Source organism: Hevea brasiliensis, chromosome 8 (assembly GCF_030052815.1).
Source record: "Hevea brasiliensis isolate MT/VB/25A 57/8 chromosome 8, ASM3005281v1, whole genome shotgun sequence".
Lineage (NCBI taxonomy): Eukaryota > Viridiplantae > Streptophyta > Magnoliopsida > Malpighiales > Euphorbiaceae > Hevea > Hevea brasiliensis.
This window is the reverse complement of record NC_079500.1, coordinates 93,061,715-93,087,374: the sequence shown is the minus strand read 5'-3', so window position 1 is coordinate 93,087,374 and position 25,660 is coordinate 93,061,715. Positions and strand designations below refer to the sequence as shown.

The window sequence follows — 25,660 nt, the reverse complement described above, 5'->3', positions numbered from 1 at the left end:
TTGAGGAAGACTACATTAACTAAAATTTATTTATATATAATTCAATCACCTGAATAAATCCAATCTTCCTTTGATTTCTAAAACCAAAGCAATTCTTCTTGGTCAAGAACAAGATCAAGATCTTTCCTAAGCTTCCTCTCCAACTTAATAAGATTGGGGGTGCAGTGAATATTTTAATTATTATAATTTAAATTTCAATAAATTCAAACAATTATTGTGAAACTTGAAATATTTTAATTAGATAAATAATAATTATAATTTTGACCCCAAAAAAATCACTGTTTAAAAATAATAAAGATGATAAAACCATACAAGACCTAGAAACGTAAGAAACCATGAGCCACGCACTACTTCGCTCCACAAAGAATATTATGTCCAACTTTGTTCTCACACATGAAGGTGCAAAACAAGCCATGCAAGTTGAATATTGAGAAAACTGATCCATTTTTATATTTTTATAACTATTCCACCCCACTCTCACCAGATTATACAGTATGATACAGAAGCATAAATAACTACAGGCAATTCCAAGTTTAGGTTCTACCAATAGGACAAGATCATATCGAATTGTGCAAAACAATATATGGCATAGTTCACCTTTAAAATAGAAGCAGATTCCATAATGGTGAAAACTAAACTAATCAATCTGAGAGAAGTTCCTTAAAACTCCAGATAAGTATACAGTTGTGACACAAGCGTTTCACAAAATCGACACGTTGTGTTGTAATTACTAAAGGATATTTAAATTTTTTTTCCCAAAAACTTGAAAATAAATGAAAGATAGAAATATTGAGAATGTGTTTACATAATTTGGGATGATCTATTTTGGATTGAAGCAAGGAAAAGAACCATCAAACTGGCTAAGCTAGACTAAATGTGTTCATATCCAAGGGGAAAAAAAAAAACTTGATGCAACATTTATTTTCTTGTTTCACTAGTTTGGAACTTCCAAGTCCAAAGAACCCTGAAACAGATATTCATAACCAAATAATACAGCAAAATTGAGTGGCAATGACAGTTGGCCACAATATAATTATCATGAACTAAATCAACTGTCACCAAATAATATTGTCAATGGTAAAATCGGAGGGCACTGATTGTTTGACACAACATAATAACCTTGGACTAAACGATCCATCAACCAAATAATATCACCAAACGTGCACAGTGTGTCCCTGCTCTCCAAACAATATCACATCTTCCAAATGATTTTAGACTTTGTTTATTGTGCAGACCTGTTTTCCCTTCATTTTAAATAATATTGCATCCCTCATTCAAAGAATGACCTAACTTAACTTGCAAAAATGCTATAGAGCTATTGGAACTCATGCAGCCGCAGATTGTTTAACTTCATAGTCTTCAAGATTCAGAGCTTCAAGCAGCTTTGGCCAAGATTCTGGGATTCCTCCAGGAAGATTGAACTCCAACAATTTCCCACGTTGGTGATAGAACTCTTCAACAGGTCGGCTCTGCAACAACAGAATATTTTGCAAAGAACAGGTCACCAAATGAACCAAAAATGAAGATTACTTCTCTTATTGCCAAAATGGTAAAAGTATTCATTTCATGACAAAGACACAGTCAGAAACACAATTTGCCTTGTGGTCCAATGGTATGCTGCTTGTTTCAGGGTCAGAAAGGCTAATTGTCAGTCAAGATGTACTTGCCAACAATATAACCAAGGAAGCAATTCAGATAAGTACATCTATAAATTGCCACTTAAATGAAAAAATTGTAAGAAGTCAGGAAGGAAGGAGTGAAAATGTGAATCTCAAACTAATGAGATAAGTTATAGATTACCAGCAAACTGAAGCATTGAGAAACCCCAAATAAAACGTGACATGCATTCGGATGACTATTCTAGCATTCAAATATTAACCCAGATACATGCAAACATGGTTTTAAATATACATAATGGCCGTTATTTATAAGTTTTTAGAGGCCCCATTACCTGTTAGGTCATTATTTAGAGGCATATCCTTGTTTGCATGGGTAACAGCCGTTACCACTATCACGTGACAGTAACGGCCATTATCCCCCAATAATGCAGCAACTTAAAATGGACAGCAGGCAGGCTTTCTTCATCTGTTTTCATTCTCTACGTATTACAGCTTTCCAATAATGGTTCCTATCACATTTTTTCTCCAGATTTCACCAAAATTTCTCCTTCTTTCTACAACAAAACTCTCCCTTCTTCTTGTTAAAGCTAAGGTTATCATAAATATTTATATTCTCCACAGCTACTTGCAAAATGCTAGTATTTTTTGCTTTTTTTTGTGGCATATTTGTTGAAGAAAATTAGGTTTGATGTTAGATTTGTTGTTAAATTTATAGCATGAAGCATTAGTTTGCCTGATCCATAGGTTTATGTATTTTTCTTTTAATTTGAGCTATTTTTTCAAAATTAATTTTACTAAAATACATTATTAATAACAAAATAACATCAAATTTGATGTATTTAAGCTTATTATATAGTTGTCTATCTTAATTTTACTTCTATCTATCAATACCCACTCATTTCCTGAATTTTGCAAATTTTTCAAAAAAATTTGCGTAACGCCAAACCATTACCATTACATTACAGCCATTGCAAGCCTGTAACCATGATAGTGAATGTGGTTACGACCGTGATTTAAAACCGTGTCTATAAATAAATTATAACAAGTCATAACCAACTTATTTGAATTGGATATTCCCAACAACACCATGTAAGCATCTCAGAGACACATAGAAACGGCAATGGGGTGAGGGAAAAATGTAAAGGGCAGTGGCAAACAATCTAATTTTTTTTTATAAATTTAAAAATACAAATACTTTAAAATTTGTATTTTTATATATGCATCATCATTAAATGTTATATGCTATGTAAAGAAATATTAGCATAATGATTGATATATCTCCAAGGATAAATAAATTCTCACATATTTATGTCAAAATTATATTAAGAAAGGAAAAATGAGTAGGGTGGCCTAACCATCCCGCCCCCCACCTTTGGCAGGACAGGATTTCCTTCTAGAGTCCAAGGCAGAGCAAATAAAACCCAACAGCGTGAGTTACAATTGTCATCTCTAGCAAATAAATGCTAAATCCATAACCATTTGCTAAGTCAGCAATTTACAATAAAAAGTAGAACAGAGCAATTATTGATTGTGTAGAAAGAGATGATTCTCCCTTAATTTCAATTAATCTGTACATGAGTATATATATATATACAATTGATTTTTATAATTGTGTTCTACTAATTAGGAAGAAATCCTAAATAGGAATACAGAATACAGAAAAATAATATAGTGATTGACTTTCCATAACATTCCCCTCAAGTTGGAGTATAGATGTTAATCATACCCAACTTGTTACAAATGTAGTCAATCTAGCTCCATTCAGAGCTTTTGTGAAAATATCTCCTAACTGCTCTCCAGTTTTGATGTGTCTTGTTGAGATGATCTGTTGTTGAATCTTTTCATGAACAAAGTGACAATCAATCTCAATATGTTTGGTCCGCTCATGAAACACCGGATTAGAAGCAATATGGAGAGCAGCTTGATTATCACACCACAATTTCGCAGGCAGTGAGGTCTTAAAACCTGTCTCATCTAGTAATTGAAGTATCCACATTACCTCACATACTGATTGTGCCATGGCTCTGCATTCGGATTCAGCACTAGATCGAAAAACTATACTCTGTATCTTGCTTCTCTAAGACAGCAAATTTCCTCCAATAAAAACGCAATATCCAGTAGTTGACCTCCTGTCAACCTTAAATCCAGCCTAGTCGGTATCTGAAAAACATTCAACATTCAAATGCCCATGATTACCATATAACAAACCTCTTCCTGGAGCGCCGTTCAGATAACACAAGATTTGTCCCAAGGCTTCCCAATGAGCAAAAGTTGGGGAAGACATAAATTGACTTACCACACTAACGGCATAAGCAATGTCAGGACGAGTGACTGTAAGGTAATTCAATTTTCTTACCAATCTCCTGTATCTCTCTGGATCTTCAAACAACTCACTATCCCCTGCTAACAGTTGTAAATTTGGAGTCATTGGTGTACTACAAGGCTTAGCACCTAATTTTCCTATCTCTGTCAATAAATCGAGGACATATTTTATTTGAGACAAGAAAATACCCTTCTTACTTCTCATAACTTCAATACCCAAGAAATACTTTAACAATCCCAAGTCTTTGGTCTGAAACTGGGTTTGGAGGAAGGTTTTAAGAGATGAAATACCTGCAGAGTCACTCCCAATGATAACAATGTCATCCATATAGACTACCAGGAGAATTAGACCAGCCTCAGATTGCCTATAAAATACTGAGTGATCACACTTACTGTTTTGCATACCAAATTCTTGTAATGCTTCACTGAATCTCCCAAACCAAGCCCTAGGACTTTGTTTCAAGCCGTAAAGAGACTTTCGAAGCCTACAAACTTTACCCAACTCCCCTTGAGCTACAAACTTAGGTGGTTGCTCCATATACACCTCCTCCTGAAGATCATCATGAAGGAAAGAATTTTTGATATCCAATTGGTGCAGGGACCAATCATATGTAGCTGCTAAAGAGATAAACAAGCGAACAGAAGTAAGTTTAGCTACAGGAGAAAAAGTGTCAGAGTAATCAACCCCATATGTCTGAGCATATCCTTTTGCTACAAGGCGTGCTTTTAACCTAGCCACAGAACCATCAGGATTTACCATTACTGTAAATACCCATTTGCAACCAATAGCTTTCTTACCAGTGGGCAAAGGCAACAGTTCCCATGCACCATTAGCATCTAAAGCCTCCATTTCCTCTTTCATAGCAGCACACCAGTCAGGATGAGACAGTGCCTCACCAACAGTATTAGGGATAGGAACAGAGTTTAAAGAAGTAACAAAACACAGAGAACAAGAAAACAATTGATATAAGAAACAAAAAAAGAGATAGGGTAAGTATATGAACATTTACCTTTATGAAGAGCAATGGGTAAGTCTAGATCAGAATCATGATCAGTATGAGGTACAGGATCTCCCAACGAAGTAGCTGGTGGAGGATCTGAGTCAGGAATCTCCAATCTCCTGGAATAAACATGAACAACGGGAGGTCGAGTAGGTCTAGAGACAGAAGGAACAGGCTGTGGGAGAGGACTAGACATTGGTTGGACAGTATATATTAAGAGATCATCCTCTTCCCCCTGACTCTCATACACAGATGATTGAAAAAAAAATGGAGTGGACTCAAAAAATGTGACATCTGCAGAAACAAGATAACAATTAAGAGTAGGAGAGAAACAGCGGTAACCTTTTTGCAGTCAGGAGTACCCAAGGAAGACACATTTGAGAGACTTTGGATCCAATTTAGTAACCTGTGGGCGAACATCACGCACAAAACAGGTACAACCAAAAATACGGAGTTCAACAGGGAACAAAGATTTTGTAGGAAACAAAGCAATATAAGGAATATCCCCATTAAGGATAAAAGAGAGTATACGATTGATCAAAAAATATGCTGTAGAAACTGCATCCGCTCAAAAGTATTTAGGAACTTTCATCTGAAAAAGAAGAGCACGAGTTACCTCAAGAAGATACCGATTTTTTCTTTCAGCCACGCCATTTTGGGATGGGGTATCCACACAGGAAGACTGATGAAGAATGTCATTTTGTGTCATATAAGACTAAAATTGTGCTGAAAAATATTCTTTGACATTGTCACTTCTTAATATGCGCACAGAACTCAACTCAACTCAACTCAACTCAACTCAACTAAGCCTTTATCCCAAAAATTTGGGGTCGGCTATATGGATTCGCTTTTTCCACTCTGAACGATTTTGGGTTAAATCCTCAGAAATGTGTAATGCTTCTAAGTCATGCTGTACTACTCTCCTCCAAGTCAATTTAAGTCTACCCCTTTTTTTCTTTCTATCCTCTAGCCTAATGTGTTCTACTTGTCTAACTGGAGCCTCCGTATGTCTACGCTTCACATGACCAAACCACCTCAATCTCCCTTCTCTCAACTTATCTTCAATTGGCACCACTCCTACCTTTTCTCTAATACTTTCATTACGGACTTTATCTAGTCTAGTATGACCACTCATCCACCTTAACATTCTCATCTCGCAACTCTTATCTTAGATGCATACGACTCTTTCAAGGCCCAACACTCACTACCATATAGCATAGCGGTCGTATGGTCAGACGGTAAAATTTTCCTTTTAATTTATTGGGAATCTTACGATCACATAAAACTCCCGTGGCACGTCTCCACTTCAACCATCCGACTTTAATCCTATGACTAACATCCTCCTCACATCCCCATCTACTTGAAGGATGAGCCTAGATATTTAAAGTGATTACTTTGGGACAGTGCCACTCCATTCAAACTAACTCCTTCCCTATCACCGCTTTGGCCTTCACCGAACTTGCAATGCGTGTATTCTGCCTTCGTTCTACTTAACTTAAAACCCTTTGACTCTAGAGTACTTCTCCAAAGTTCTAGCTTCCTATTGACTCCTTCTCGTGTCTCATCTATCGAACAATATCATCCGCAAACATCATGCACCAAGGAATATTCTCTTGTATATGTTTCGCCAATTCATCTAAAACTAATGTAAAAAGGTAAGGGCTTATGGCTGATCCTTGGTGTAATCCAATTGAGATCAGAAAATCTCTTGTATCCCCTCCCATCGTGTGCACAATAGTAGTTGCTCCTTCATACATATCTTTCAATACTTGTATGTACCTAATAGATACCCTCTTTTGTTCTAACGCATTCCATAAGACCTCTCTTGGAACACTATCATAAGCCTTCTCCAAATCAATAAAAACCATGTGTAGATCTTTCTTCCCATCTCTATATTTCTCCATCAAGCTTCTAATGAGAAAGATCGCTTCCATAGTTGAACGACTGGGCATGAAACCAAATTGATTGAGAGAGATAGAAGTATCATGACGTAGTCGATGCTCCACAACTCTCTCCCACAACTTCATAGTATGGCTCATGAGTTTAATTCCCCTATAGTTTGAGCAACTCTGTATGTCTCCCTTATTTTTAAAAATAGGTACTAAAATACTCTTCCTCCATTCATCAGGCATTTTCTTTGAGTTTAGAATCTTATTAAATAATTTAGTTAACCATGCCACTCCCATATCTCCCAAATACTTCCACACTTCAATTGGTATTTCATCGGGTCCACAGGCTTTACCTACTTTCATTCTCTTAAGTGCTTCCTTTACTTCTAAAGATCTAATCCTTCTAGTATAATTTACATTCTTTTCTATTGTTCTATAATTTATATTCACGCTATTTCCATTTTGACTATTATTAAAGAGATCATTAAAATAATTTCTCCATCTTTCTTTAATGTCCTCATCTTTCACCAACATTTTTCCTTCTTTATCCTTAATGCACCTAACTTGATTGAGATCTTGACATTTCCTTTCTCTACTCCTTGCTAATCTATAAATATCTTTCTCCCCTTCTTTAGTTCCAAGTTTCTCATATAATTTTTCAAAGGCCTGTGCTCTTGCTTGGCTAATTGCCTTTTTTGCCTCTTTCTTTGCTAACTTGTACTATTCATATGCCTCATTATTATCACATTTAGGTAATTTCTTATACCATTCCCTTTTTCTCTTCACTGCCTTTTGTACTTCCTCATTCCACCACCATCTCTCTTTTGAGGGTGGTCCATGTCCTTTAGACTCCCCAAGTACTTTTCTAGCTACTTCTCTAATCTTTGATGCCATCTGTATCCACATATCATTGGCCTCCATATCTAGCTTCCATACTTCAGACTCAAGAAGCTCATTTTTGAACTTCACTTGCTTTACTCCTTTGAACTCCCACCACTTTGTTCGAGCTACACTATTTCTTCTGACCTTACTTGAATTGTTCCTAAACTTGACATCCAAGACCACCAACCTATGTTGACTTGTTAAAGCCTCTCCTGGAATGACCTTGCAATCCTTGCATAGAGCTCTATTTGTCTTCCTGGTTAATATGCGCACAGAACTATTAAATTAAATTTTGATTTCATTACAAAAGGCACAAAAGATAGAAAACTACTCAGAACGATTCTTCCTTAAATATAACTAGGTAACATGAGAGTAATCATCAACAAAAGTAACAAAATAACGAAATCCAGTTTTAGAAGTAACAGAACAAGGACCCTAAACATCAGAATGAACTAACTTAAAAAGGGATGAAGCCCGTTTATTGACTATAGACACAGAAGGCATATGATGATGTTTTGCAAACTGACACGACTCACATTCTAGTACTGGTAAAGACTGAAACTGAGGACACAGCTTCTTCATGGTAGACAAAGAAGGATGGCCCAATCTATGAGCTTCAAGAGGTGTTAAGGTACTGGAGCAAACAAGCAACCGCGGTGCATGATTTTTCAGAATGTAGAGACCACCTAACTCACGTCCTCTACCAATAATCTGCTTCATCGTAAGATCCTGAAACAAACACTAGTAAGGCAAAAAGGTAACAGAAAAATTTAAGGTATGAGTAAGTTTACTAATAGAAAGTAGATTAAAAGAGAATTTTGGTAGACACAAAACAGATGACAAAGAAATTGACGAAGTCGGGTTCGCAGTTCCAGAACCCATGACACAAGAAGTAGAACTATCAGCTAAAGTAACAGTAGAGGAATTGAGATTAGACTGAAAAGCAGATAGAAGACTAGAATTACTTGTTATGTGATCTGTCGCACCAGAATCAATAACCCATTTGGATGAGGAAGACACAAGGCATGTAGTAGATTTACTTGACTCAGCGATCGCAGTGACAAGGGAACTGGTAGGCTTTAGAGATGCCTGATACTGGAAAAACTGTGCAAAATCCTCTGCAGATACCAAAATAGTTTTCTCAGAGGAAGATACTGTAGAATCCTCAGCTGTCATATTTGCCATCTGTGATCGCTGATTTTTTCTCTGAAGTTGCGGACAATTATATTTTGTATGGCCAGGCTCATGGCAATAGTAACAAATGACTCCTCTTGAGTCCTGATTAGAACTAGCCTCTCCATTACGCTGATTACTTCTGTTGCCTGTAATTCCTCCTCTACTTCCTCTTCTATTACCCTGTTGTCCATTTGAATTACGACTAATAAGAGCACTACTGGCAGGCTGTGAAGATTGGGTACTCTCTGTACGAAGGACCCGTGTGAACATTTCATGCAAAAAAGAAATCTCAGAACTGGAGAGAATCTGAGATTTAGCAGTCTCATACTCTGAAGGAAGGCCTATAAGAAAACTCATAACAGCTAGTTGCTCCCGTTGGGCCTGCTGAACTTTCACATCAGGACTAAAAGGCAACAATACATTAAGTTCCTCATATACCCGTTTAAAATCCATAAAATAAGCCGTGAGAGACTTGTCCTCTTTCTCAGTACGGTAGAATGCCTTACAAACATCATAAATACGGGAGATATTTTCTTTACCAGAATATAAAAAATCTAAGTAATCTATCAATTCCTTAACAAATTCACAGTGATTAATTAAACTAATTACCTTACTATGAATCGAGTTCCGAAGCTGCAAAAACAACCGAGCATCCTCCCTTAGCCAAGTTTGTCGTATTTCATCCGTAGGTGGATCTTTAGTAAAGTGATCATCCTTATCAATGCTACGCAAATAGACCCTAACAGTCTTACTCCACTCCAGGTAATTCGAACCATTAAGTTTGTGTTCAGTGATTTTAGTTATCACTGGAATCACATCAGAAATATCATTCTTATTGTCTGCCATTTGTTAAGACAAAGAAAACTAACCGAAATGGTAATCCAAAGTGCTTACAGCAGCAAAATAACCCAAAATCACAAATCAAGCAAATACCGAAATAGGATCTGAGAGCCAAACCTCAGACGTTCTTAATGGTGTACTAGATCAGGCAACAGCACACAGTGGTGGAATGAGGGGGTTGAGGCGACGCCGGCGATGTTGATCGGAGTCGAAACGGCCGGTCGGCGGCCAAGGTCTCTCTTGAGCTGGGTGGTGAGAACAAATAGTCACTCTAGATAGATGACCTGCTCTGATACCATGTAGAAAGAGATGATTCTCCCTTAATTTCAATTAATCTGTACATGGGTATATATATACAATTGATTTCTGTAATTATGTTCTACTAATTAGGAAGAAATCCTAAATAAGAAATCCTAAATAGCAATACAGAATACAGAATATACAGAAAAATAATATAGTGATTGACTTTCCATAACAGATTGTAAACCATAATATGTAGTGAATGATAAGTACTCACTTTGGATATGGCAATTGCCAACTACAGCTCCTAAATCTAGGCACAAGGGAGCATAATAATGCCTCACCAATGCTAGCCAAGCATGTACTTGGTGCTTTTTAACATATGTTTCAGTTAGAAAAATTATATTTAGCGGAAGAACAAGCAGGTGCAATCATAGCGTGTGTGTGTGTGTGTGTGTGTGTGTGTGTGAGAGAGAGAGAGAGAGAGAGAGAGAGAGAGAGAGAGAGAAGCTATTATTTAATCGAAGACACCTGATAATTCAAAAAGTTTGCACAAAAAAAAACCTCTTCGTGGTGTTATTTAAAGAAAGAAAAACAAAGGTTAACCTACTTTGAGGCTATGACTGGATTGATAGAATGAACGTAAAAGAACTAAAGAAGTGCAGTGCAGAAGATTGAAAAAGGGAACACAAAGGTTAAAACTAGTTTGTGGCTAATACAGGATTATGATGGAAATAGAAGGAAAAGAAATGATGTGGACAGAAAAAAATTCCAAAGATGAGCTACCAGGTGCTTTTGAGTGGGTGTGCAAGCAGCATGCCAATAGAAGTATGAGCATTCTTTAAAGAAGAGAGATGCAGAATTCTACACAATCTAGAGTATTCTGTGCAATTGCAAGCAAGGTGCTTATGGATGAGTAAGAATCAAACAGTAATAATGCGAGGTATGCTCTGCTGTGCAACTTGTCAAGTGATCCAAGTTTTTAAATGGATATTGTTACATTTAATTACTAGCACATGGCAGTAATAGTGCAAGGGCATCATGGAATTAATAGTTGTCACGAGTAACAGAAACAGGCCCATAATAGCCATGATGTAACAGTACTGGCCTATTGCTATACAAATTTTTTTGAGAAATCTCAAAGTTTATGAAATGAATAGATATTGAAAAATATAATTAAAAATAAGATACATAACTAAATAATAATAATAAAAAAAATCAAATAAAAACATTAAATTCATCATTCTTAAACATCATTAAAACTAACCTCATTACTACCAAAAATAGTGTCTAAGAGGATCTTGAACATATTGACTTTAATTTTGCGAGCTTTAAACCTCAGTGTGTTCATGATATTGATAATATGATGGATTAAAGCTAAAGAAAGAATCTATATCAGATGGATCACTAAAATTGGCATATGGAGTGTGGCTCATTTCAGTAGAATCTTGAATGGATTACGAAAATGATCGCTTTGATGAGGAGAAATATGAAAACATAGGAGGGTGATCATATAGATATAGATTTGAGTGTGTCTATTCAAATTGCCCACCTTCATAATCACTAATAGAAGTAGCTTCAGTTGATGAGCTTCCATACATCATATTTGTACCATAATCATAGCCATATTCATATTTATCCAAAACAACAGAACAGTCTCCATATGCAACACCTTTGCCCTTTGATCAGGATGTATATTCACCATAAGAGTAGCTTAATTGCTCTCCTTCAAATAAACCTTCACTTGTTATAGTTTATATGATAATTCTCAGCCCAAAAAATGAAGATGAAAATTTGAGGATTTGTAGAGATGGGAAATTTGAGAGAAGAATCTTTGTAGAAGTGCAGACTTCAGTCTGCAGAGAAGCTAGAAAAAAAAAAAAAAATGTATATGAATGTGAAGTTGTCTCTACACAACTAAAGAAAAAGCAGATTCTCTGCTTTATGGCAACTTCCTTTATCGTCAATAACAGCCAGTAACAGCTGTTACAGTTATGTAACAGCATTTATCAGTCTCAAAATTTTATACTCAATAGTTATATGCATATCAGTAACAGTACCCCTGAAACCTGTAAAATATCAGTCGGTATTTACATAATTGGCGTCATTTAAAACCATGAACGGTATGCCTTGATCTTAGTATCAAAAGTTTCCTTCATAGGTTTACACAACAGTAAGGTTATCTTCGGAGGTTCACCAAATGCTGCCAATTTACTAAACATTTTGGTTCAAAGATAAGGGCAAATGGAGAATGAAAATAATTTTCATGCTCCTATATTAGCCAAAAAATTCAAGATAAGGGCAATCACCATGAATCTTTTTAACATTGCTTCATTTTCTCTCTTCTTCTTCTTTTTTGGGTAGGAAAATGAAATTTTTTTTCTTTTCTCTTTTCAATAACAATAACTAATATGAAACTAAAATTTACTTATCTTCCTTCTTCACTTCTGGGTTGTTGTTTCTACTCCCTTCTTTCGTAACTAATGCTGTCTAATGCATCTTTATGGTGCTATGATAGGTTAGAGTACTTAAGCGTCTAGCATAGTGAACTTATATATCATAAGTGGTCGATATTTATCCTATCTATTATAAATATTGGCAATCACATACTTGATTTTGCATAACTGTTAATTAAACTCAGAAGAAGAAATACCATTTCATTGTAAATACGAAGTCGCTCCTTAACAACAACTTCCGTATCATCAGATCGCTGGATAAGTTTTGATGCACAATGAGGAGGAGGAAGCAGTGGAGCCATATACATTCCAGGTTTCCCATTCTCACCCTTGATGTCAATGCTGGCAACATTGTAATTTCCTCCACACTCACTACAAATCCTTCTTCCAAGGCATTTTGCAAGTAATGCTTCTTCTTGAAGCTTTAGGTTGACCACCAAGTCAATATCTGTTACTCCCTCCAATATTTCCTGGAGTATAACCAGAATAAAAACATCAGAATAAAGTGGTGGAAACATAAAAGTCCAAAGAGAAAAAGGAAAGGATCAGAGCGTGATAATTAAGATATTTTTCCAGTGTATGCAACAGCAAATGATAATAATCAATCATGGTTATTTTCTTTTGGTAAGTATCAGTATCAGTAAGTCTTTTCCTTGCACTCATAAGCATTTCTCCAACTCCTCACAAACTAGGAAAGCACCAAATCTACACAATATCTATTCTATTTGTCGTGGACAAACCTCCAACGTGAGTAATAGCCAATACATTATCACTAATACAGAACCAAACTCAGGTAAATTGAACTTCGGTTCTCCAGCTCACCAATTCAATACTCCATGATTAACATAATAAAAGTTGGGATATGAAGCTTCATGCAAAACTTAGTACTCATAAGACAACAGTTCCTAATTACACAGTTATTGAAAGTTACTTGACAACTAATTTCTTGCAATCAAATATAATTTTATCAGTCTCAAGAACCCTTGTTTGACAAAATTTAATAATCTTATCATGATAAAACATCCCAGCTCAGAAATTACGTTTTGACTATTTCAACAACAACAGAGCACAAGAATTGCTCACCGCTTGTCTGATAGTTCGAGGGAAACCATCCAGAATAAAACCAGATTCGCCCTTGGCTTCTCCAGCTTCAAGGCGCTTGGACAATAAATTTATAATAATTTCATCCGAAACTAATTGCCCTTGGTTCACAATCTCCTTAAGCTGCAAGATACAACCACAACAAACAAAATTAAAGATGACGCATTGGCGTGGCGAAGTCAAAGTTTGAGCTTTTCATCAAAGAAGATAATTTCAAAACTAATGAAAGCTACTTCTTTCTTAAACACAACAATCTTCACATAATAGGAATATTAAACATATCAATGCTATAATTTCCATATCCAACCATGAAAAGGCAACTAAATTCTCTAGAACCTAATCCAAAAGCAACGTAATTGAAACCCTAAAGCGAGTACCTGAGAGGCAAGAGGACCAGAGGAATTGAGTTCCTCGCGGACGAGATCACCGGTGGCGATGTGAGGGACACCAAGAAGATTGGAGAGGCGAGAAGCATAAGTACCCTTACCAACGCCAGGGCAACCGAGGAAAACCCACTGGACATTCCTATCCTTGGGCTCCGGACGAAGAGGCAGAGCCTTATTATGAACGAAAAAGAGAGTAGATTTGATGTCAGCTTCAAAATTTAACGAAGAACAAGATAAAGCTCGAGATAGAAAAGAATAAAACGGTATCCTTCTGCTTGCCCTTAAAGAAACCGCCATGGAGGAGGAGGAGGAATTATCGCAGTGGGGGAATGTGGAGGCTTCTTCAGAGATCTGTCCTTGGAGAGAGGGAGGTACGGTAGGGACTAAGGAGCAGGAGAGCACGTGTCAATTGTTAATAATAGAAGTTGCAAGTGGAAATTAAGCCACGAGGTGAAGTTTTTTGTTTTTTTTTATCTTCTTCTTGTTCTTTGGGACAATGACAAAAACACGGCAGGTTAGTTAAGTAGATGGTACTTTGGGCTAGGGATGTCAAAAATCAGGTTCTCGTGGGTACCGAATCTGACGGTCGCTAACAGAAAGGATTTTGATATTATATAATTAAATTTAAAATATATTTAAATTGAAAAATAATAATTATAATAAATTTAAGTTGATTTTAAGTTTTATATATTAAATATTTATGATTTAAATTTATTTATATAAATATTTATAAATTTTTATATATTTTATTTTATATAAAATAAAATTTAAATATTTTATAAAGTTATTAAATTTTTAAAATATAAAATATTAATTAAAATAATTTTTTATATAAAATATTAATTAAAATATATAAAATTAAATGAATTTAAATTTTTTTTTACATAATAATAATTTAAAATGAATTAAAATAATTAAAAATAAATTTTAAATGAATTTAAGATAAATTTAAATTTTAATAATATTAATTAAATTTAAATTTAGATAAGATGATTTTCATCTCTAATTTGAGCTCCCTCCACTGAATTTTGGTTGACATTTTGTCCAAATACGCAAGCAAGATTCCGATGCTTCCTTTGGTTTGGAGGTCACCCACGCTCAACTGAGCTCTGAAACCCCTTTTTAAATTATAAATAAATAAATAAAATTTGGATTAGGGATTTTTAGTTTTTTAAGTCAATGCTGTCCGATCAAAGTCAACATTTAAAATGGCCCGAATTTGAGTGAATAAATGGGCCCCGATCATTTTAGCCAGACAACAGAAACACAAAAGATTTTCGACTCTCCGTCTACTCAAACATACATTTTGAGACATTGATTCCCCCAATGGGCCTAACAGTGTTGGTGAAACTAAAGTTAACCCATTCCTCACGCAGCCAACAGCCACCATTGAATCAAGACACCCCAGGTAACAACACTCAGTGGCGCCCCTCTTATCACATGGCCCTAGAATTCATGCAGCCTATCGATCGGCAAGGAAGAGGGGAAATGTTGTTTTGTAAAGGCTTTTTCCGGCTAAAACTTCACTTCAGAGTTTTTGGGCTTGCACACCACTCGAGACCTAGGGCTGATCATTTTCCCTTCAAAACACAATTTTAATTGAAGGGTTCAATAAATAAATAAATCCCAAATTTTAAGAGCTTTTTAACAATAAAACCTGAATAAATCACTATTCACAGTTCCATCCAGTAAATTAGAATAAATTTTATTAGAGTATCAAAATGGATTCCAAAAGGGAAATCAAGGAAGCTCATACATTAACACTAAATCAACTCACAACATATAATTTGAGGGGAAAAAAATACTTACACAAAATCACTACCCTATTTTCCTGATAATAGAACATTTGATAGATCAGAAATAAAAATACTCATGAGACTACAAATGCAGTGTCAAAGGATGCCATTCAGCTAAATATGGTCAACCCTGCCATCATCATCACTCATTCCATCACCAGCAGGCCTGCAACATAATCCAATACATAGGGCTTAGGAGGCTAACCACACAACAAACATGAGCTATGAGGTTACTTGAATGAATTATTTCCCAAACAGATAATCAAAACTCAAAGGGAGCTACTTTTGTACAAATATGAAAAATCAAATTCCAGAACGTTATAAGACCTAGAAATAGTAGGGATCTCTTTGTACAAGATTGCTAGTTCACAACCAAAATCAATATTAGCTATGCAAAACCATTTATATGACACACCAGAGAGAGGGGAAAAAACTGGAAAGGGAGGAGAGAGAAGAGAAAAAAGAAGGAAGGGGGAGGGGGGTGGTGGGTTTGGGGTTTTTTATATGACACACTAGAGAGAGGGTAAAAACTGGAGAGGAATAGTGAGGAAGGGGGGAGGACCAGTTGAATATAAAAAGTAGAGCTTCCCACAATCCAAAAGCATTACATCTTCACCATGCAAATTATTATGCACAGCAGGCCAGAACCTGGTATAACAAGGTTGGAAACGTAGAATACAGCAAGTAAAGATGGCAAAACAAAGACAAGAAAGAAAAATGGAAGAAAAACTGATAACCGTGGTTGATGAATACTAGGCTTTGAAATACACCATTTTGGTAGCAGAATAAAACGGCATAGACAAGCTGCAAGTGATATTCTTTCAATATTATCGACTACGTACCAGGAAATAAAGCGTAAAAACTTCCACTATATAAAGTAGTCTTTTCCCCTGGTACTACAAGATTTTACATCTCCTTGACAAAAGCCCATTTTCTTATGCTTCAGATGGTCATATTATCAGAACACATCCAAAATTTGCACTTCCCATGAGGGAAGAATTTAGTTTCAGTGGGGATGAGAAAACTTACCGCCAAGATGTAGTTAGATTGTGAGCCTTCCTGTCCAACTGAAGGTTTTCCAGCGCAGCTGAAGCTCGTATCACATCTTCTGGAAGCTCATCACTGTCATATCTCCAACTGTATTCATCTTTCCTGTAACCATTCATTGAGGATCCTGCTCTCCTATCTAGATCATATAGATATATGAAATCAGATAACAGGACCAAGAATCAAGGATATAGTAGGAAAATGATACATAGACTAATGACTCACCAGATGTCTGAGAAGAAGCTGGCCTGCAAAAACATGCCATAAAACGAAAATAAAAATTACTGGCCCAAGGGAAGAGAAATGGCAAAGTGTATATACAAAGAAAAGCAACAGGGAAGAAGAAAAAACAAAAGAAGGGAAAATTGAAAGTACTATAGGACCAGCACCTTCCTAATGGAGGTAAACCACCAGCAACAGATGATGAAAAGGGTCTTCGGACATTCCTTGAATCTAAACTAGATAAGGACTCAGCTTCTGATATTCTCCTTCCACCACCCCTTCCTTGGGATAAATTCTGTCACAACAAATTCTACAGAATGAGCAACATTTTTATCTAGAACAACTTCAGAAAAATAACAAAAGGAAAAAAATATATGAACAAAGGAAGGCTACTAATCAATTTTTGAGTTAAGCTCCAGACATCATTGTTATAAGAAAAAACACCCACTAAAAGGAAATAAATATTTTATTTAATTAAATAAAAAAAATTCAAGGAAACATGCAATCCAAACCTACTTTGGCAAAACAAGAATATCAATAAGAAGAGATACAATTACAGGCCAGAGGAAAAGTTTCCTACTAAAAGTTATAGAAAAGAAACAAAACAGAGCAAGTAAAACTCTTCCGAATCTGATAGCTCCAGATGTAAAGTACCATAAAGAAGCAACTGTCCTATATTTTGTTCCAACCAAGCTACAATGACAAAATTGATCCTCAGAAAAAAATAAAAAAAATCTTGAATTTTGCTCCAACTATGCACCCAAACTACCTCAAGTATGCTGCATCTCAAAAGAATCTTCCCTCTTTCTCTCTATCAGAACCCCAGGAATGAATGATTGATTAAAAAAAATAAATAAATAAAACCAACACAACCATCCAAACAACATTACAGTAAAAAATTAAAAGGTCACTACATGGACAGTGGACACACTTGCTGATGACCCTACAAAGCAGTATCATATAACCTCACAGTCGACTTACAAAACAAACCTTGACACCTTGTGTTATGATATAGTCACCAAGCCCATCGCCACCTGTATGAGCTCCACCTCCCCCCAACACACACACACCCACCACCACACCCCACACCCCAAAAAAAAAAGGCGACCCCCACGGCCAAAATTAAAAATATTGTTTCATACCGAACAAGTCTCATTCTGTGGGCATAAGCTTAATAGGAAATATCCAAAACAACTCATTCCCATATTTATATCCTAAACCCTTGGCCTTAATTTTCAATCTTTCCTTTTCTTCTATTTATATCATCTTCAGTCACCCATTCTCTGGTTAGAGCATCCAAACCATTCAAAGAAGTCCTTTTTACACTAGATGTCATGGATTCTTGAAATGACATAAAAAAAATCAACTAATCCTTGGCCCTGTAGCTCATTTTCTTTATAACCAAATAAAGCTTTTAACTCATAAAATTAATTTTATTTGACACCCCAAGCATCTAGATTTATCTGCATTAAAATTCACATCCCCTCTGTTATTCACCAATGTATTTATATTACCAGTTAGGCAGTTACACCATTCTTTCTGCTGGTGACCTGCTCCCACCTTCAACCATTGTAGAAGCATTATGAAGCATGGTATATATTGTCCAAGGCTACAACCTCAAATCTCATTATCTCAAATGGTCTCAAAAAATCCTAACCCATCAGATGGATTCTACTTGGATCTGAATGGAATGGCCCTACCAGGACTGGGACCCTTCGTCACAGCATCCACCAACACGTCTTCATTGGAGGATCTGACTAAGAGGATCCGAAAACCCTACACCATTACCAAGTCCAGAGAGAGCTGGAATAAGCCTGAACACAAGAAGTTCCTTGAAGCTCCTCAACTCTTTGATTGCGACTGGAAAAAGATTGAAGCATTTGTCGGGTCAAAAACAATTATTCAGGTATCAAAGATAATTTTGTAGTTACATTATCCCGAACAAAATGTAAATTCTTATTAGTCATTGGTCCTCCCAGTCACTCACTCACTCTCCCATGTTTTGGCAGTGTATAACTGTTTGTATATTTCCTGTTACTTAATTGAGTTAAATGTTTCTGTAACCATGAATGTCACTCCAGTAGCTTGATGCATTTGGTGATGCAAGAATGTTCTCGTAATAATTTACATAAACTCAAATAGAGTATACACTCTTTCTTACAAGAATTTTCACTGTAGTTATTGCAGCAATTTTCTTAATGAATAGGAATTATATATCTGATTTGACATAATTGGCATGGCCACTCTTGTTCCACCCCAACCCACACCAACACCTACCACCAACCCACCCCCACCCCCCAACATTTTCTGTTCTCAAATATCAACAAAGATACTGTCCAAAGCTAAATGAATCTCAGTAATTTGGCAACCCCACAAATAGACATGCAAGCATATATGAATAGCATTCATCAATGATTAGCTTCTAATTTAGCAAGTCATGATGTGAGAGAGAAAAATGCATGTATTATTTATCAAACACAATCAGCTTTTGGTAACCTATTGCAAGACAAGACTCTTTACAATATTTAGATGGTTTAAGCGAGGATGTTGTCCTCCCTTATTGTTGCTCGGGAGAATTAGAATTGCTCCAGACTAGAATGACAACTCAGCATTAAGATCATCACTGTCAAAAATGCTGAGGCCACATGCATGCACCTCCTGGCAGCCCATTTCAGTCACAAGTCTGCAGACAGCGAAAACTTATCCTCACAGCTCACACCATGTAAGATGAGACAATGAGCAAAGGAGCACTCACCCTTGTTATTCAGTATATTCATTAAAACGGTCCCTATTCCTCAAAGGTCCCACCAAAAAATCTTAATAGAACTTAACAGAATAGCCACAATTTCATGCATTGATGATTACCACAAACTGATAAATTGTAAAGAAAATTAATAATAATTCCTCATCACATGAGATAGTTCATTGTTCAGTATTAATTAATAATAATTCCTCATCACATGAGATAGTTCATTGTTCAGTATTAATCAGCAATCAAAATGCATCATGTTTGCATCACGATTGGTCTAGATAACATATTGACAGACTTCTCTTTCCCTAGCAAATTCAGCCTGAAAAGTTTGACATTCAAAAAGATAACTTTATGAACAAACCTCAAACTTCAAGAATCCTTCAAGAACATCCAAAAGTAAAGGACCACTATCACCATTTCTGTTAAGATCATATCCGTTCTTGCCACTAAATTCCTTCAACTCAGACTTCCAAAAATCCTTTTGCTGCAATGCAAAATAAGAGCAACAATTTAAAACTCACAAAAAAGAAGTAAAATGAAAATTTAAAATGGTAATAAGAATTCTCGCAATAATACATTGAAAAATTACTTGATTACCAAATTGCACTCTGGAAGATAAACTTTAAGCGTATGATTTAGTTGTGCCCATTCCAAATATTCACATATCAGCGCAGTTAGCAACCTCCCTGAATTTGGAAAGAAAAACCAAAATAGGATGTATGATAATTAGTAACTTGACTAACTTCACTGCATTAGGAAAGAAAAATCAAAAAACAATGTATGAAAAAATGACTGAATTTCTTGTTATAGCAGACAAGAACACAAACAAATGTTTACATTAGAATATAAACTATCAATCTTTAAATGACATAGTAACAGTTCTATAAATTCCCATAATAAAGAAAAAGGTCTCAGTGGCCCAAAAGCTTTCTAAACATAAAACTTTAAACCAGATGGAATGGAGGAAACAAATCCATATAGCTGATCCCAAATAGTTTGGGATTAAGGCTTGAGTTAAAAATAATTCCCATAGTAGAAAATGAAAAGTTTTAGCACACTCAAAATTTTGAATCAAAGATTTTAAAGGCTGAAATTCAAGGAGCAACCTGAAGGAGAAGCATGAAGCTGTTTTGCACGTTCATTGCAGCTCCCCAATAACGCAGGAGGTAAGCCCTCGTCATTTTCGACTACCCTATCCTCCTCTTCAATTGCCTCAAAGACGCTAGCCCTGAGTTCAGCCTGGCAGCCAAAAAGAAACCAAATAAATGAAAAGAGAAATATGCAAAAAAAAAAAAAAGGTCGTGGTAACAAGAAATACAAACTATACAGTAATGAAGAAACAAAGCACAACACAGTCATCAACCAATAGCAGTTTACATTGCCAGATTACATTTTCTCTGTTTCACTCAATAACCACACCTCAGAAAAAAGCAACAGAAAATTGCTTCCTAAAATGCTCTCCTAACAATAACCTCAAGTCCAAATCAACATTAACTACAATTTTAAAAACAGGAAAAAAAAAAAAATGAGCTTTGGCTCTGCACAATCACACAAAGAATTTTAAACTTTGAGCCTCACATGAGTGAAGACAAAGCTTTGACAGAACACAACCTAGCTGCAAGCTACAAGTCACTAAATTTCACTAAATTAATCATCTCTACTCGTCCTAACCAAAATAAACAAAAGCTGCAATGACAATCGCAAATACAACAAAAACAATATCTACAATACATCAAAACCAAACTAATTAAACACACACAAAAAGAATGATGGCACGAGATGCGAGTAAAAGGAGCTCTATTGTAATCTCACTTGCGATAAATGACAAAAGAAGAACTTCAAGTGGTCCTCTTCCCTGAACCAATTAGCTTAGGAGAGGTGAATTCGCAGTACCTCATCTCGTTATTTCACTTTCTAATTGGATCATACCAATTTCTCAGTAACCAAACACAGATGTAAAAAAGAAAATGGAGGATTGATTTGTATTTTGAAGGAAAATTTTACCCGGATCTTAGCGAGGACACCCTTCTTCTCCAGGGTTCGAGTGACAAGAGTCTTGAGGTCCATCATTTCTCTGGCGTAATCGTCCATTTTCGAGTTCCTCTCTCTCTCTCTCTCTCTCTCTCTCTCTCTCTCTCTCGCTCGCTCACCAGCTTTGTGATTTTTTTTTTTTTTAATTTTGTTTATAGAGAGAGATGATGAAACAGAGAAATGTCTGAGGCAGTAAGAGATGAATGCTTTAATTATTCGGAGTGTAGCGTTGCCATTATTTGTTATTCAGTTTTTTTTCTTAATTTCAAAAAATAAATAATTAATTAATTCTTATAATTTAAATTTATTAAATTAATTTTCATTCATATTTTATCAATTTTACTAGTAATATTTAATAAAATAAGTGTTATTAAATTTAATTCATAAGTTGATAGCAAATTCTTTAAAATAAATTAAAATATATAAGTTAATTAAAAAAATAATTAAATATATATAACACCTATTAATATAAATAAATAAATTTAATTAATTAAATTTTTATTATTTAAAATTGAATTTTTCAAGCATTTATAAATTTTAATAGTTTCTTAAAAAATTTATGTAAAAAAGTCAATTTTAAATATTATTATTGAAATTTTTTTTAATATTTATGAGTAATATATAAAAATTTTTATAAATATGTTTTTTTTTTCAAAAACATGTAATTATCTTTTTAAAATTTATATATTTAGATAAAAATTGTATATCAAAACAAAATTATCCAAATATTCATATTGGCCACATTTTTTTCTTAAATAATTCATTATATAAAATTGTTATTTAGCCTCTATATTTAATAAAATTCATTATTTAATTTCTCTGTTTTGAAAAATATACCATTTAAATGATGTTTAGTCTATTTAATTTTTAGCCTGTAAATTATTTAATCTTTGTCATTAATTTAAAGTAATTTTTAAATTAGCCAAGCTAGTCAAGGAAAAAAGAATAATTATATTATTCAAATAAAATATTTGATGAATTTAAAATTATAAAAATAAATAGTTATATTATTCAAATTACAAAAATTAAATAGCTAAATTAAGAAAAAAAATTTACTTAAAAATAATGGTAAATGCTAAATAATTCACAATAAAAAAATTAAATAATATATTTTTTTAAAATAAAAAATTAAATAATTAATTTTATTAAAATACAAAAATTAAAATAACAATTTTCCCTTCATTATAATTTGGCTACCATTTATTTTGTCCAGATATTCATATTTTTGCTGTAATCATAAAATAAAATGGACCCTAAAAGTGTAGCCATCTTTTAAGAATGTAGAAGTTTACTTAGCATGTGAGAGTCCAGCAAACTCAGTCTGGTCTATGTCTAAAGCCAAAACGACCCTGAAACTGCCATTCTATCAATTTTCCATTGATAAGTTGTGGTTAATATATTATTATGTTAGCATAGCATTTTAAGAAATATTGTGATTAGCATTTTATTTGTCATTTTTTAAAGTTATTATTTATCATTTTGGAAAGATTAAGCAATATTAATTATTTTTCTTAATTTTATTCTCATCTCTGCTAAATATAAGATATTTTAATTAAATTAAAGAGTATTTTATTATAATTCAAATAATTTAATTACTTTCTTAATTATCATATAAAAACCTTAAATAATAGATAAAAGTAAATAGAAATAGTAATAGAATAAAAATATAATCCTCAAATAAAGAAATTATCAACACTATGCTAAAGAAGGATATATTATTTTAAAATTAAAGATGTTCTAAATTATAAAAAAAAAAAAAAAACCAGAAAATCAATAGAAAGATACTCCTAGGATCAATACATAGTGTCATATACATATAATTCATTTCACTTTTCATGATCAACATGGACATGAAATTGCACAATGGAAATATTTTTCTCCCAATATATTCATACCTTTTTTTAAATAGAAAATTAGGAGAGTGGAGATTCAAATTTGAATCTATTAGGTAAATAATATGCTTTCAATTAATAGACCAAACCAGATATCATATCCTTCCATAAATTGACTCTTTAAAATTCAATATTTTAAGTAACTCACCATTTACCAAGAGCAAAAAGGGAATCTTCAAAACCTTATTTAGGATATTATTGTTTGGGATCCTAATGCTAATAGGGTTCAAATGGTGGTTTGCTTCAACTGCAATAGTGGAGTTGGTGACTTCGCCTCCGGTGAATGTAGCTCATAATGTAAATTTTTGATGATGCTGTGGTTCCTGTTCAGGAACCTATTGTTAATGATGATATGGGAAAGCATGGGGCCTGATATGGTTCCTTGGGTTTTTATCTATATCTTTAGATTTATTAGGTTTTCTACCCTCTTATTATGTTTTCTTCATGTCGTTGTTTATTTGGAATGTTCAAGGGATTGCCAGTAAGCACAGTGTACGATCCCTCAAAGATTTTTTTTGTCGGTGGAAGCCGTGTGTAGATGCTTTTTCTGAAACCAAAGTTAATGGATTCAGAGCTGATATTGTTTCTTTGGACTTTGGTTTTAAGAATTGGATTCGAGTTGAAGTAGTGGGGTTTAGTGGTGGTATATGGTTATTTTGGAATGCTTATTGGTCACTCTTATTGTCTTACATACTCATTCTCAATTCATTCATTGCTGAGTTGATGATGGTTGCAAACCTAATTAGCACTTCACAGTTGTCTAAGGAAGCCCTGAGGAAAGTTTGCTACAACATCTTTTAAGTGTTATTACTGATTTACTTATTCCGTCTACAATGCCTTGGTTGCTTACGGGTGATTTAATTCCATTATGGATCCTTATGAATCTTTTAGTGTTGGGCAACATATGGTTTCTCACTGTGCTTAGTTTAGGGATTGGATCCACTAGTTAGGTTTAATTAATTTGGGGTTTGTTGGATCAGCTTATATTTGGTGGCTGGGTTCTTCTTTGGATCATGTGCAAGTTGGAGGTTAGATAGGGCTCTATGCGTTACCTCTTAGAGAAGCTTTTTCTTTTCTACTACAGTTATGCATCTTGAGAGGGTTGCATCTAATCATTGTCCTTTGTTGGTGCAGTTAGAGGAGGAAAGTATGTTACTAATTGATGTCCCTTTCTATTTTCAGGCCGTTTAGCTTAAACATCCCTCCTAACTTAACTTTATTGCAACAAAATGGTCTTCTAATGTGTAGTTTCCCACTATAATTCGTAGAATAAGTGACAAATTGTTTCAATAGAAGAAAGATGTGTTTGGTTGTATTTATGCTCGCAAAATGAGGTTGTTGGCCTGGCTTAAAGGGGTTCAAGAACAGTTAAGTCAATCTCCTCATAATGGTTTACCTAAACTTGAGCAATGGTTATGGAAAGAATTGGATGATGTTCTAAATCAATAAGAACTCCTTTGGTTATAAAAATCTAAGGAATGTTGGATCACTGATGGTGATCGTAATACTTCATATTACTATGCATGTGCAGCAATTAAGGGTCATAAAAAGCTGATTTATGGTTTGCGTGATGATAATGGTGTTTGGTGTATGAATCTAGATATTTTACTTAATGTTGCTTTTGATTTTTATAAAAATTTGTATTTAGAAGAGTCGATGGGGTATGGTTCTCTTCCATATGGGCTTTCTTTTCCTATCTTATCAGAGGATGATCAATTTTTATTGATTCAATCATTCATAGCAGATGAAGTGAAAGTGGCTCTATTCTCTATGGATCCTTATAAGGCTCCAAGGCCTGATGGTTTTCAAGCAATGTTCTATCAAAAGTCTTGGGGTGTTGTTGGTTGTGATTTATCAAATTTTGTCCTCAGTTTTCTTCACGAAGGTCCCTTGCTACATGGTGTGTGTGATATCTTTATTTATTTTCTTCCTAAAGTGCCTGTGCCTAAGACAATCTCCCAATTTTGTCTAAAAGCTCATGTGACGTTAGTTTTAAGTTGATTAGAAA

General features: G+C 34.6%; 1 protein-coding gene across 3 annotated transcripts; it reads right to left on the bottom strand.

Annotated features, from left to right (window-relative positions):
* Positions 1-906: 906 nt before the first annotated feature.
* Positions 907-21,955, bottom strand: LOC110671323 (protein TONNEAU 1a). 3 transcript variants are annotated; one of them, XM_058151646.1, is made up of 9 exons: positions 21,734-21,955; positions 20,836-20,968; positions 20,327-20,415; positions 20,091-20,213; positions 17,167-17,272; positions 13,904-14,121; positions 13,509-13,649; positions 12,623-12,895; positions 907-1,469 (listed from the first exon to the last, which is right to left on the bottom strand). In XM_058151646.1, the coding sequence occupies exons 1-9, from the start codon at positions 21,818-21,820 to the stop codon at positions 1,326-1,328; spliced, it is 1,314 nt and encodes a 437-aa protein (XP_058007629.1). In that variant the 5' UTR covers positions 21,821-21,955; the 3' UTR covers positions 907-1,325. The 3 variants fall into 3 exon arrangements, with proteins under 3 accessions (XP_058007629.1, XP_021689442.1, XP_021689441.1); XM_021833750.2 differs by lacking the exons at positions 907-1,469; positions 12,623-12,895; positions 13,509-13,649; positions 13,904-14,121 and adding exons at positions 15,597-15,908; positions 16,738-16,894; positions 16,981-17,003 and having other exon boundaries at positions 17,145-17,272; positions 21,734-21,950; XM_021833749.2 differs by lacking the exons at positions 907-1,469; positions 12,623-12,895; positions 13,509-13,649; positions 13,904-14,121 and adding exons at positions 15,597-15,874; positions 16,738-16,894; positions 16,981-17,003 and having other exon boundaries at positions 17,145-17,272; positions 21,734-21,947.
* Between the last annotated feature and the right edge of the window lie 3,705 nt (positions 21,956-25,660).

Coding starts and splice junctions, on each gene's coding strand:
- LOC110671323 (XM_058151646.1), bottom strand. CDS start 21,820: ATGGACGATTACGCCAGAGAAATGATGGACCTCAAGACTCTTGTCACT. Junction 20,969..21,733: donor GTGTCCTCGCTAAGATCCGG/GTAAAATTTTCC, acceptor TTTGGCTGCCAG/GCTGAACTCAGGGCTAGCGT. Junction 17,273..20,090: donor AAGGATTCTTGAAGTTTGAG/GTTTGTTCATAA, acceptor TTGTTGTGACAG/AATTTATCCCAAGGAAGGGG.